The sequence below is a fragment of the Chanodichthys erythropterus genome, chromosome 20 (assembly GCF_024489055.1).
Source record: "Chanodichthys erythropterus isolate Z2021 chromosome 20, ASM2448905v1, whole genome shotgun sequence".
NCBI classification, from domain to species: Eukaryota; Metazoa; Chordata; class Actinopteri; order Cypriniformes; family Xenocyprididae; genus Chanodichthys; species Chanodichthys erythropterus.
Genome location: NC_090240.1, coordinates 35,197,421 through 35,209,538, shown reverse-complemented (window position 1 = coordinate 35,209,538; position 12,118 = coordinate 35,197,421). Strand labels below are relative to the sequence as shown.

General features: G+C 39.4%; 2 protein-coding genes across 2 annotated transcripts in view; both read left to right on the top strand.

Annotated features, from left to right (window-relative positions):
* si:rp71-80o10.4 (uncharacterized protein LOC100307105 homolog) overlaps nt 1-12,118 on the top strand; it is a 123,312-nt gene that overhangs the window by 100,780 nt on the left and 10,414 nt on the right. The window lies entirely within an intron of this gene.
* Nucleotides 2,970-10,056, top strand: LOC137009701 (interferon-induced very large GTPase 1-like). Its single transcript, XM_067372147.1, has 3 exons — nt 2,970-4,282; nt 4,709-4,838; nt 5,329-10,056. Exons 1-3 carry the CDS (start codon nt 2,970-2,972, stop codon nt 10,054-10,056), a joined length of 6,171 nt encoding a protein of 2,056 aa, XP_067228248.1.

The window sequence follows — 12,118 nt, the reverse complement described above, 5'->3', positions numbered from 1 at the left end:
AACAGTGTAATTAAAAATGTAATTACTTTAATTACAGATGTAATTACATACAGGTGTTTTAAAAATATAAGTACAATGTAAAAACCTGTATGTACACAATAAGCGCACTGTATCAAATTATTAATTTAAATGTAATTACATAGTAAGGCCACTTAATATAAAGTGGGTCCATTTGATCTTTTAATATCACATAGTTGGCTACATTAAGCGACATTAAGCATTTTCTTTTTAACAGTTTTCTGTAGGAGAAAAACACAAGGTGTAATTTAACGAAGTGCGTGCATATTCTGGGCTCATCTGCTTTGCTGTACATAGTATTGTTTATTAGTATGATGTTTACGGAGTTTGGTCATTTAATATCACTGTCTCAGTACATTAAGCCACGTTAAACTGTTTTCACGTCAATTTTCCTGTCAATCTACTGTGTTTTTTTTTATTGATGCTCCAACACCAGTAATTAATATGTGTGGTGTGTGCAAATATAACAACATGAAAAATCAAACGGGACTTCATACCTTTATAATGAAATAGCGACCGTGAGATCAATCCAATCCATGGCACTTGGGTAAAATGTCTGTGAGAGTCTATTGCAAAAAAAAAAAAAAAAAAAAAAAAGTACTTTTTGTCCACAAAAGCATTAAATCCATGAAATATTGATAGATTATCCATTGTTTTGCATCACATTTCTTCTGAATGATCTGTTCTCCATCATCATTCTCGCTAGTGATTTTCTTCCTGACTCGATGGGTCCGGCTAAATTTAGATTGTTTCCAGAATCTCGCATTAAACTTCCCCTAAAGAAAGAGAGTGATTGGGTATAACTTATATAAAATGTTGCATAGCATATACAAGATTTTTATTTGTTTGATGTTTTGTTTTATTTGTTTTGTTTTATTTGTCTTATGATGCTGTCAACACCATAAAAATGTCAGGCTAAATATCACAGAGAAAAATAGGCTAAATTAAATAGCCTACAACATGTCCCTCAAAACTATTTTTGGCTAAGCCAAAAATACATATAAATGAAAACTGTTGGCTTACTAGCTATACTGCAAATATGAAATCTTTTTTAACATCCACGCAAGAACAGAATGAAGCTGACTGACGACTGTTTCAGAACGTCTCTCCTTCAAAATCCGATCAAAAAGGTTGAATGTTCTCTGAAGGTGCACTCGAGCAGACCTCTAAAGGCAGAAACACACCAAGCAGACGCCGACGAACTAGTGGCGACGAAAGCAGACTGCAGGGTTGGCTCACGTTGGCAACGTCTGTGTCCAACGTTGCCCTGACACACCAAACCGATGCTTGACACCTGGCGGCCAAGTAGCTTGTCCAAAAATTTACCCAACTGACAGGCGACTCCTCACACGCCCTGGAGCCTTGGTTAAAACTGCAATTTTCTCACGATTTAATGTAGTTCCAAACATAGGTTCGGGAGGAGCCTAAACATTCAGTCCTGTCAATCATTATTACGAGCGTATATAAGCAGCAGTCACTGCATCATCCCAGCGACAATTCCCTCCTCCTCCCCATCTCCTCCTCTATTTCTCTTATTCTCCCACAATGCAGTACTGTTATAAGGGGTTTAACTCGAAGCTCAAGCCGAGCCTCGGGCCTTCTTCGAGGACAGCAAGCAAAGTTTGTTTTACCAGTAACCATTCAGACTGAATGGGCAGGCGAACTTGTGAACAAATAGTTGGAAACATTTGGGATATTATAAGTACTTAAGTGAACAAAATATATAACACTGGCCTAGTGGTTTTTGGATATTTTACTGCAAAAATCTTACATACTGCACCTTTAATTTCTTTACAATTTATTTTAACAGTCAGTCATGGAAGTTTTATGGTTGATAACTTCTGACAATATTAAATCCAGGAGAGAATACAATTCTAGAGAAAAAGCATGTTTGATTTACTGCACACAGAACAAGTTTCAGTGTGCGCACACAGTATCTGAGCAAGAGCAAATAACACCACAGAAACTGACTCAAATGAACTATAACAACGAGAACAAGTCTGCAGTCATAGAGGTTCTTGATTCTCTGATGACTTTTTATTGGTTAAAATGAATGGAGAGTAGCCTATCTAGTGAGCCTGAGCACACACCGGATTTCATTGCATTGAGATGCACGTCCTGGAAACAGGAAGCCTCGGTTGCCGCTTACATTTCCACCATCGGGCCAAACGGTTCTTAGAATGGTAAGGAACGGATCTAATTGTGTTTCCAATGGAGCCTGCACGGCACGGCACAATTACAAACCGTTCTTGGCCTGGAATTCTCATGCTGGTAGAATCATGCTGGTAGAATGCGTGAACTAACGTTGGCATACAGGATTGGTCACTGATCTGTTGCCTGGCTGCCAGTTTCTCTCTAGCTGGCTAAGCACTCTATTTGAGCGATGTAAATTAATAATAAATTATTATTAATAATAATAAAAATGATTAATAATAAAATTAAAAGAAATATCCAATCATCCTCCATAACGCGGCCATTATTTACATCTCATTTCATCAGTAACCCTTGCATTACCAAGGCATCGACTGACGCTTTTTTATTACATTCCAAAGAGCAGCCGATATCAGCACCACAGTGGAACATTAAACCGTAACCATATCAGCTGTGTTACATGTACTGTGTCCTGTGACCTAGTTTTTCCCCGTTCTGTTGATTAGTTCATTTGATCCACCTGTGTCTTGTTAATTATCCTGCCACCTAGTTTAGCTCTCTTTGTTAGTCACCTGTATATATACCCTGAGTTCTCCTTCACTCCTTGTCCGTTCTCGTTGTTGTCTACACGTGTATGCTGTTGTAACCTTGTTTGGAAACTCCTGTGTCTAAGTAAAGTATTGTTAATCGTCATCTTCGTCTTCATTGTTCTTGCTACCACAGCCACACGTAACAGGAGAACGGACCAAAACATTTTTTTTGCGGCGTTTTGCTTCAGTTTTTATTTCTGTTTTTCCCTCATGGCTCTACCTGCAGTCCATCTCCTCTGCCTGGAGCAGGGAGACCGCTCGCTGGAACAGCACACCAGTGACTTTCTCCAGCTTGCATGCCTGACTCACTTCCGGGACCGCTCGCTCTGTATTTACTATCGTACCGGCCTGAGCGAGCGGTCCAAGGCACGCATTCCAGCGGGCGGTCCAACGGAGGATTTCGCTGCATACGTGGAGTGGGTGCTGGTAAACAACAACTCTCCGTTCACCATCGGCCCTGCTGAGGACGACACCAGCACCACTCCACATCCAGAGACCAACCATCCGCCATCGACTACGTGCACGATGGAGAAACGAGAGCCCACCGCAGACCGTGGAGATCAACCTGCTGGGACGTACGAGACCGAACCTGAAGAGAGGACGGAAGGAGTCGTCGCCCCGGGGTGTGAACCGTTAGGTGTGTCTGACCAGGTGCGTGAGTCCGCTACATCGTGTGCTGTAGAGGGAGTGTTAGTGGAGTTCGAAGGCTGGGAAGAGAGCCCCGACCACAACATCACCACGGTGGATGCCATCGTCATGTCTACAGAAACTTTTCTGGATTTATTGGATGTGTTTGAGGAGGTAAATTTCCCGTGTCTTGTTTCCCCGCTGGTCCCGTCCAGCTCAGAACTGTCTGTCTCCCCGCTGGTCCCGTCCAGCTCAGAACTGTGTGTGTCCCCGCTGGTCCCGTCCAGCTCAGAACTGTGTGTGTCCCCGCTGGTCCCGTCCAGCTCAGAACTGTCCGTGCCCCTGCTGGTTCTGTCCAGCCCTGTGTTCCCTCCCAACCTCCCTCTCCCGCCTCCTCAAACCACCTACTCATCATCTCTGCCTCCCCTGGTACCCTTCAGCCTCTCATCAACTCCATCACGTAAATGCATGGATCCGACTCGATGCTTCAGGCCACCAGTGTCACCGTGGACTGAGGTTCTCCTGGCTCCGCCTCCAGCCTTCGAGTCCAACACTCCACCGCGGCCTGTCGACGCTTCGCCTTCGCCGTGGCTCCTCCCTCCCTCGGCTCCACCGGATACCCTCAGCCTCAAGACTCCACCGGGCTCCCTCGTCCCACAGGCTCCGACTTGGTCAGACGTCGTCCAGCCTGCACCTACGGTTTCGCCTGGCTCCTCCTTCCCCCCCGTCTCCTCCTTCGTCCTCGGTCGCACCACCTCCGTCTTCAGGTTCCCGGATTCCAACTCCACCTGGATCACCATCATCGGTGGCTTCTCCATCGGTCGTCCCCAGGGTGGCGCCTCATCTTCCCACGATGGTTTTTCCTGTCCTCGACTCCACCCTGGGGCCTCATCATGGTTGGTCTCTGGACCAACATCTGGCTTCTCCTGCTCCAGGCTTCCCCTTGGCTCCTCCCACCCTCCACTCCCCCTTGGACTATTTTTGTTTATGGACTTTTGTTTGTTTTTTCCTTTGCCCTTCGCCCTCCTCCAGAGCCCCCGCCCCCCCTCCTCTGTTGGACTCCATACGGCGCGAGGCCGTGTCTACCCGGAGGGGGGGCGATATGTTACATGTACTGTGTCCTGTGACCTAGTTTTTCCCCGTTCTGTTGATTAGTTCATTTGATCCACCTGTGTCTTGTTAATTATCCTGTCACCTAGTTTAGCTCCCTTTGTTAGTCACCTGTATATATACCCTGAGTTCTCCTTCACTCCTTGTTCGTTCTCGTTGTTGTCTACACGTGTATGCTGTTGTAACCTTGTTTGGAAACTCCTGTGTCTAAGTAAAGTATTGTTAATCGTCATCTTCGTCTTCATCGTTCTTGCTACCACAGCCACACGTAACAAGCTGGCCTGGATCGCCACGGAATGGAATGTTTACGCAATGAGAACCGTTCGGCCCGATGGTGGAAAAGTGCCTATTGTCACTCATTGCATAATGAACTCTAACACGCAAAGGTAATGACAGCACACAAGGTTATGCGCAACACGTAAAAATAATCAAACCAATAAGTCTTAAAACAACTGTTGCATTTTCCCATGCAGCATGCATCAGTGTAACAAATTAATGTCAGAGTAACAAATCACCAATTCCTTAATCCTTTTAAGTGATCAGATATCTGGGGCCCCCTCATGGCTACGCCACTGATTTAAGCACTCATTTTCAGTTTTGGGCTGATATATAATGCATCTGTGAGCACCTCAAATGATCAAATGATCTCAGACTCATCTTGAAAGATCCCACAACCAGACAGCATTCAGACCACCTCATAGGTACTTTTGTGTTTTGACTGAGTCCTCTTTTAAGTCCACTTATATTATACTTGGTTTAGTTTATTTAAGGTGTAGTTGTACAATTTTTTAAAAGTTTTTACATTTCATTGTGTTCATGTATTTATTAACAGAGAGATGAAACTTGCCAAAACCCAAAGCTTGGACCAAAGTGCAAAGAAGAGTTAAACAAACTCTACTATAGACTAGACCTGACACAAAGTCTTCAAGATGAAATGAGGACAGCAGACATTCTTGAAATCACCAAGTCTTCATTTCAGGAGCCACAGGAAGAGAATGAACTGGTAAATTCATTCCTACAAAAGCTGATAAACATGGACTACAGAGCAAGGTACACAGCCATAAAACAAAGAAAAAAAGACCACCAAGAAACACCTACTACTAAGAAAGAATCTGAGAAAGAGGACGCAAACTACAACCCTGAAGAAAATCACCCTGATATTCACCCAATGGATGTTCAGATGGCCGTGTTTCATTGTGCTGATGGTTTCCTGAAGCAGCTGATGGTGACTAAACTCTCACAGTGTCAGTATTCACTGCCTCTGCTTGTTCCTGATCCATTCACACAACAGATTGAGTTTCCTCTCTGGACATTTAGACAAATCAACAAGAGCTGGAAGAAGAAGAACAGCAACAATGAGATCATCAGTCAAACTCAACCGGTCTACAAGGCTGAGACTCCAATGGTGGCTTTCTTCAGGTTTGGTTCAGTGTCTTCATCTAAGTCTCAGCTGATAAACAGCCTCATCAATGAGAAACACCAGACGTTCTTCCACAGGAACTGCCCAGGCAGCAGTAGAACCAGATTACTGATGGATGGAGTGGTGGAGATCGCCTGGTACTGCCCTTCTGGGAAAAAGACTGATTCATTTGATGACTGTGTTGCTTTCTGTAATCTTCATGGTGATGCAGGAGCCAGTGAGAAACAATATGAGATTCTGACCAGTATGGCTTCAGTAAACGTCCTCTTCTTGCCTGATTTTGGACAGAAGAACCAGTACAAGGGTTTGGTGAGATCACTCTTCAAATCTCCTCAGCCTCTCATTTGTCTGCTCACTGACAGTGACTGTGATGAAACTGAACTGGGGGATGGAAAATTCATAACTAGTATTTTGAACAAAAACCAATCTGATGTTTCTAATCAGATAAGGGAGATGATCAGAGTGAGTTTGACTGAGCAGAAAAAGACCTTCAAACTTGAAGATGTGGCCGAACACACAGGAATCAGAGTAGATGAGGAGGATCCAGAGTGTCGGAGAGGGAAAGAAGCAGCGATCCAGATCATGGGATTACTGAGAGGAAAAGATCCATCAACAGTGAAGGAAATAAACCTGCCCTGTCAGGGGAAACTGTGGCATGACTGGTGTAAAATCAACAAAGAGCTGCGTCATCTAGAAGGAGAAAATCTAGAGGAAGATAAAAGTACCAAACTGAAGAACATGAGAGAAATAAGAGAAACGCAGATGGAACAAGGATTGAATGATTTTATGATGACATTTATTGAAACAGTGAAATCACAGAGAGGCAATGAAAACAACTATTTCCTCAAATGGACGATGAACCTGTTGGATGACTTCACTTCAGAGAAGCTCTTTGATCTTCATATGGAGTATGACAAGAAATGGCATGAAGTCTCAGCAATGAAAAAAAAGCCTGACAATCTAGATCAACTGCAGACTGAACAAACAAACCTGGAAAACATATCAGAGCAAATCAATAAGACAGGTTTTGGCTTGGAGCACATCCTGAGAGAGTTTGGCCAGATCTATGAATCATGGTCAACTGTGAAGAAGAAGAAAGACAATCTGCAGTTTGACTTCTGTTCGCTCCTGAGTCTTGCAGCAGACATGATGATCTCTGGATTTCCCATGGAGCTGATGGATGGAGATGCTGCTCATGTTCCTCTCACCTGGGTCACTGCTGTTCTAGATGAACTTGTTAAGAAACTGGGAGACCAGACCAGAATCTTTGTACTGTCAATTTTAGGGATTCAGAGCTCTGGTAAATCCACCATGCTGAATGCCATGTTTGGACTGCAGTTTGCCGTCAGTGCTGGCAGATGCACCAGAGGAGCTTTCATGCAGCTGCTCAAAGTGTCAGAAAAGATGAAAACAGAGCTGAAGTTTGACTACATTCTGGTTGTAGATACTGAAGGACTTCGAGCACCAGAACTGGCTGGAAGGTCAACAACATCTCGTGACAATGAAATGGCCACATTTGTTGTTGGTCTTGGAAATATGACCCTGATCAACATCTTTGGAGAAAACCCATCTGAGATGCAGGACATTCTTCAGATTGTTGTTCAGGCCTTCATGAGGATGAAGAACGTCAGACTGAACCCGAGCTGCATGTTTGTGCATCAGAATGTCTCAGATATCACAGCTGGAGAGAAAAACACAGAAGGAAGGAGACGACTGCAGGAGAAACTGGATGAAATGACAAGAATCGCTGCTAAAGAGGAAGACTGTGATGCAGAAGGATTCAGTGATGTGATTGAGTTTGATGTACAGAATGATGTGAAGTATTTTGCTCAGCTCTGGGAGGGCAGCCCACCCATGGCACCACCAAATCCAAACTACTGCGAGAACATCCAAGAACTGAAGGAAACTATTCTAACACATGCTTCAAAATCAGATGGCATAATGCTGATACACCTAAGAGACCGTGTTAAAGATCTCTGGGAGGCTTTGCTTAATGAACAATTTGTGTTCAGCTTCAAAAATTCCCTGGAAATCGCAACATACAAGAAACTAGAGACTGAATACAGCAAGTGGACCTGGAGCCTTCGGAGTGCCATGCTGGAAATTGAAAACAAGCTTCACAACAAAATAGAAAATAAAGCATTTGATGACATTGAAGAAAATGATCTTCAAAGAGAACTGAATCCAAAACGTGAAGAAGTGGAAAAGACAATGTCAGAATTGTTTTCAAAAGACAGAGATGCAGCTGTACTGAATCAGTGGAAAGCTTCCTTTGAGATAAAAATCAATCAGCTTCAAGAAAACATTGTGAGAGAAACTAAGAGGAAATTAAATAAGGTTCTTCAGCAGCGTCACCTGAAGAAAAAGATGGATACTGAGAGGACACTGCTTGAAAACACTTTATTGGAAAAGAGCAAAAAACTTGCATTAAAATTTAATTACCAAGCAAATGATGAACATGTTGTGAAAAAAGAGTTTGAATCCTTTTGGAAACAACAGATGATGGAGATCAACAGAGACGCTCATTCAGTCACAAATATTGACATATTCACGGATGTGAAACAGTACCTCAAAGTAATCTATGCAAGTCTCCCTTTAAACCACATTAAAGAAAGCAGTGAGCACAAAGATATGATCTCTTTGGCAAGCTACTCAAAATATGTGAAGATAAAGAAATCCAGTGGATTTACAGGACGTATTGAAAATGCCTACAAAGGAGCTAAAGAGTTTATTGGTTATTCTTTATCAAAAGAAGATGAAGTCCAGATAAGATCCTTAATCACAGACATTGCTAAACAAACAGATAAAATGATTCAGTCATATAACATTGCAAAGATGGGCTACAACCACAGCTGCATTCAACAACTCATAGATCACATAAAGGCAAGATTAATGCAGCATGAGGAAGTGCCAAAAGTGAAATATGTGTTCAAGAGTGAATTCTTCCTGTATCTGGTACTTTTCATATGTCACAGAGCAAACAAGACATTCACTGAACAATACAAAATGTTCAGGGAAACAAATGATCCTGTTCTTTATTTTGAGAGAAAAAGTCAAGAATACTACAGGATTTTCCAGAAATACTGTCAAGGAGCATCATCAACTGCTGTTTTTGGTGAAGTTGTTTGTAATAAACTTAAAAAACCCATTCAGCAGAATATCTACAAAAAAAATGCCAAAGATTTAGCAGATGAAATGATGACAAACTGTGAATCACTAAATGGGAACCGATCAAAACTGGAGAAACACATCCTAAAAACACTGGCAGAAAAACAGGATTTCAAAGCGTACTTGACCTACATTAACAATCCCAGAGCACACTTCAAAAATTTCATCAGAGATGAAGTCAGTCAGTACATCACTGAACAATTCATAGACTGTGTTCGACCCAAGATGGAAAATAACATTAAACTGCTGGAGCAGAAGATCACAAACGCAGCACATGAATCCACTGAACATGTTAAAAAGATCAATGGAGATGCTGATTCATGGTTGCTTAATTTCACACAACAACTCTCAGATGTGCTGGTATTCTCTCTAAATGACCTGACTGGAGTGAATCATGATGATGTTGAATTCAGATTTCTAGAAGATGTGATAAAGAAAGAACTTCCTTCTATAATATCTGACATACGCAGTGAATTCAGTACAGAAACTTTTCCAGTAAAGCTGGAACCCACAGACAGACCAGATGAGCTTCTGATCAATCACCTCTGTGACTGCTGTTGGGTTCAGTGTCCTTTCTGTGCAGCCATCTGCACAAACACAATAGAATGCCATACTGGAGATCACAGTGTTCCTTTCCATCGTAATCTTGGACTGAATGGGTGGTTTTACAGAGGAACAACAAACCTATCTACCAGCATCTGCACATCAGCAGTAGCCAGTGATCGATCTTTTTATAGCTCAGATGATAAAGTCCCGTGGAAAGAATACAGAAAAGGAGGTCCTAAATTTGCTTCATGGAGTATCACCCCAGATCTCTCTGAGCTGCCGTACTGGAAGTGGTTTGTGTGCAGATTCCAGGAAGATCTGGAAAAGCACTATGAAAAAACCTTTCAGGGGAGTGGCGAGATTCCAGATGAATGGAGAAAATACTCTCAAAAAGAAGCTATTGAGAGTCTGGATAAATACATTTAATTAAACAATTAACAAGAACTCTGATACACATCTGAAATGAGATTATGTCCATACTTCATACTTCTGAACTGAATATAGCAGCATACTGAAACTGCTCAAAGAAGTAGTTCACAGAATATATTACTTTTTTTTAAGATATAATCAAAGTGTTCTTTTCCACACAGCAGTAATTGATCTATAGACAGAAGGTGTTTGAAGAATATACCAAATGTATTTTTATATAATTATTTTCACACTAGTGTGTCTTCTGTGGTTGTATTGCAAGATGTATTGTACTGCTCTACAAATGTCATTTATTCATCATGCAGTTATGAGAAAATGCATTTTACTATTAACATGACCAAAAGCATGCAAAGTTGAAAATTTTTAATCATTGTGAGAATAAAAATTGCTTTGTGTTCTCAGTTATGTAGTAAAGTGCTGGTGGTGTGCATTTCACTTACATACTGTATCATTTCTCCTCCCTGCTTCTAGAGACATCCTTGCCTTGTGTTCCTTAAACATTTTTTACCTGTTAGCTCATGACATTCTTTAATGTATCCTTGGCATTGACTATAATGTACCCTATCTGAACAATAAAGCTCTGAAGGAGCTTGAACATGAACACCATCTTCTGTGTCTGTTTCTTTCTGCACTTGTGTATTCCTGATTGATGGGGCTGAGAATAACCCAACAATCATCAAGAGAGTTCACTTCTGTGGTTCATGTCAGATTACATTCAAACCAACCAGACTGAATATGAACTGATCCTCAGCCTTTTTCAAGCAGTGAAAAAGGCTGTTAGTGAGTACTGAGTTTGGAATAATTAATTCACACCAAATAAACTAAAACAGACTTGTATATACACCAAATGCTCTAGTGTAAGAAATGCAACTGCCTTTGTTTAAACTAAGTATACAAGTATTGATTTTTGCCTAGATTTAAGAAGGACAAAATATTGCTCTGTTTGATGTAAGAAAATTATGTATGATGTAGAATATAAACAAATCAGTACAAATTTATTTATTTAGCTTTATGCTTAATTGATTTAGTTGTCAATCTAGTTGTATTTTTATTTTACATGAACTGCATGTTTGACTGTTGGAACTGCCTCCTGTGAGACGCTCCTGAAGAACTTTATCCTGTAGATCTGACTGTCCTTACTCTGCCTAAATAATAATATGGTTAGAGGTATAAAATAAAATGACACACTGTAAAACAATTCACATTCACATTTGTTTGTATAGCACTTTACTGTTCATAACATTTCAAGCTAAATATTTATGTTTAATCTGATATAACTGGATTTCATGTTATGAGATGCATTATGTGAATGCTTGGCTAAAAGTGTGTCATTAATCTCGATTTCACTAGTTTGGTTGCTCATATAATCTTATTATTATTATAATATATAATATATTGATAAACTATCAGGTGTATATATAATATTATATATATATATATATATATATATATATATATATATATATATATATAATATAATATTATATATATATATATATATATATATATATATATATATATATATAATATTATATATATATATATATATATATATATATATATATATATATATATATATAATATTATATATATATATATATATAATATTATATATATATATATATATATATATATATATATATAATATTATATATATATATATATATATATATAAAATATTATATATATATATATATATAAAATATTATATATATATATATATATAAAATATTATATATATATATATATAATATTATATATATAAAATATTATATATATATATATATAATATTATATATATATATATATATATATATATAATATTATATATATATATATATATATATATATATAATATTATATATATATATATATATATATATATAATATTATATATATATATATATATATATATATATATATATATATATATATATATATATATATATATACACCTGATAGTTTATCAATACATAGCTCTATATACTATAAACACAATAAACATGACATTACTACGGGTATTCAGTGTGTTGGAGCCTCTAACCATTCAGATTTTATT

What these genes read in the sequence shown, in the direction of transcription:
- LOC137009701 (XM_067372147.1), top strand. Translation starts at nt 2,970, where the DNA reads ATGGCTCTACCTGCAGTCCATCTCCTCTGCCTGGAGCAGGGAGACCGC. An exon ending in CACCCTGGGGCCTCATCATG is followed by an intron (nt 4,283 to 4,708) that starts GTTGGTCTCTGG and finishes CCTGTGTCTAAG; the next exon opens with TAAAGTATTGTTAATCGTCA. An exon ending in TTCGGCCCGATGGTGGAAAA is followed by an intron (nt 4,839 to 5,328) that starts GTGCCTATTGTC and finishes ATTTATTAACAG; the next exon opens with AGAGATGAAACTTGCCAAAA.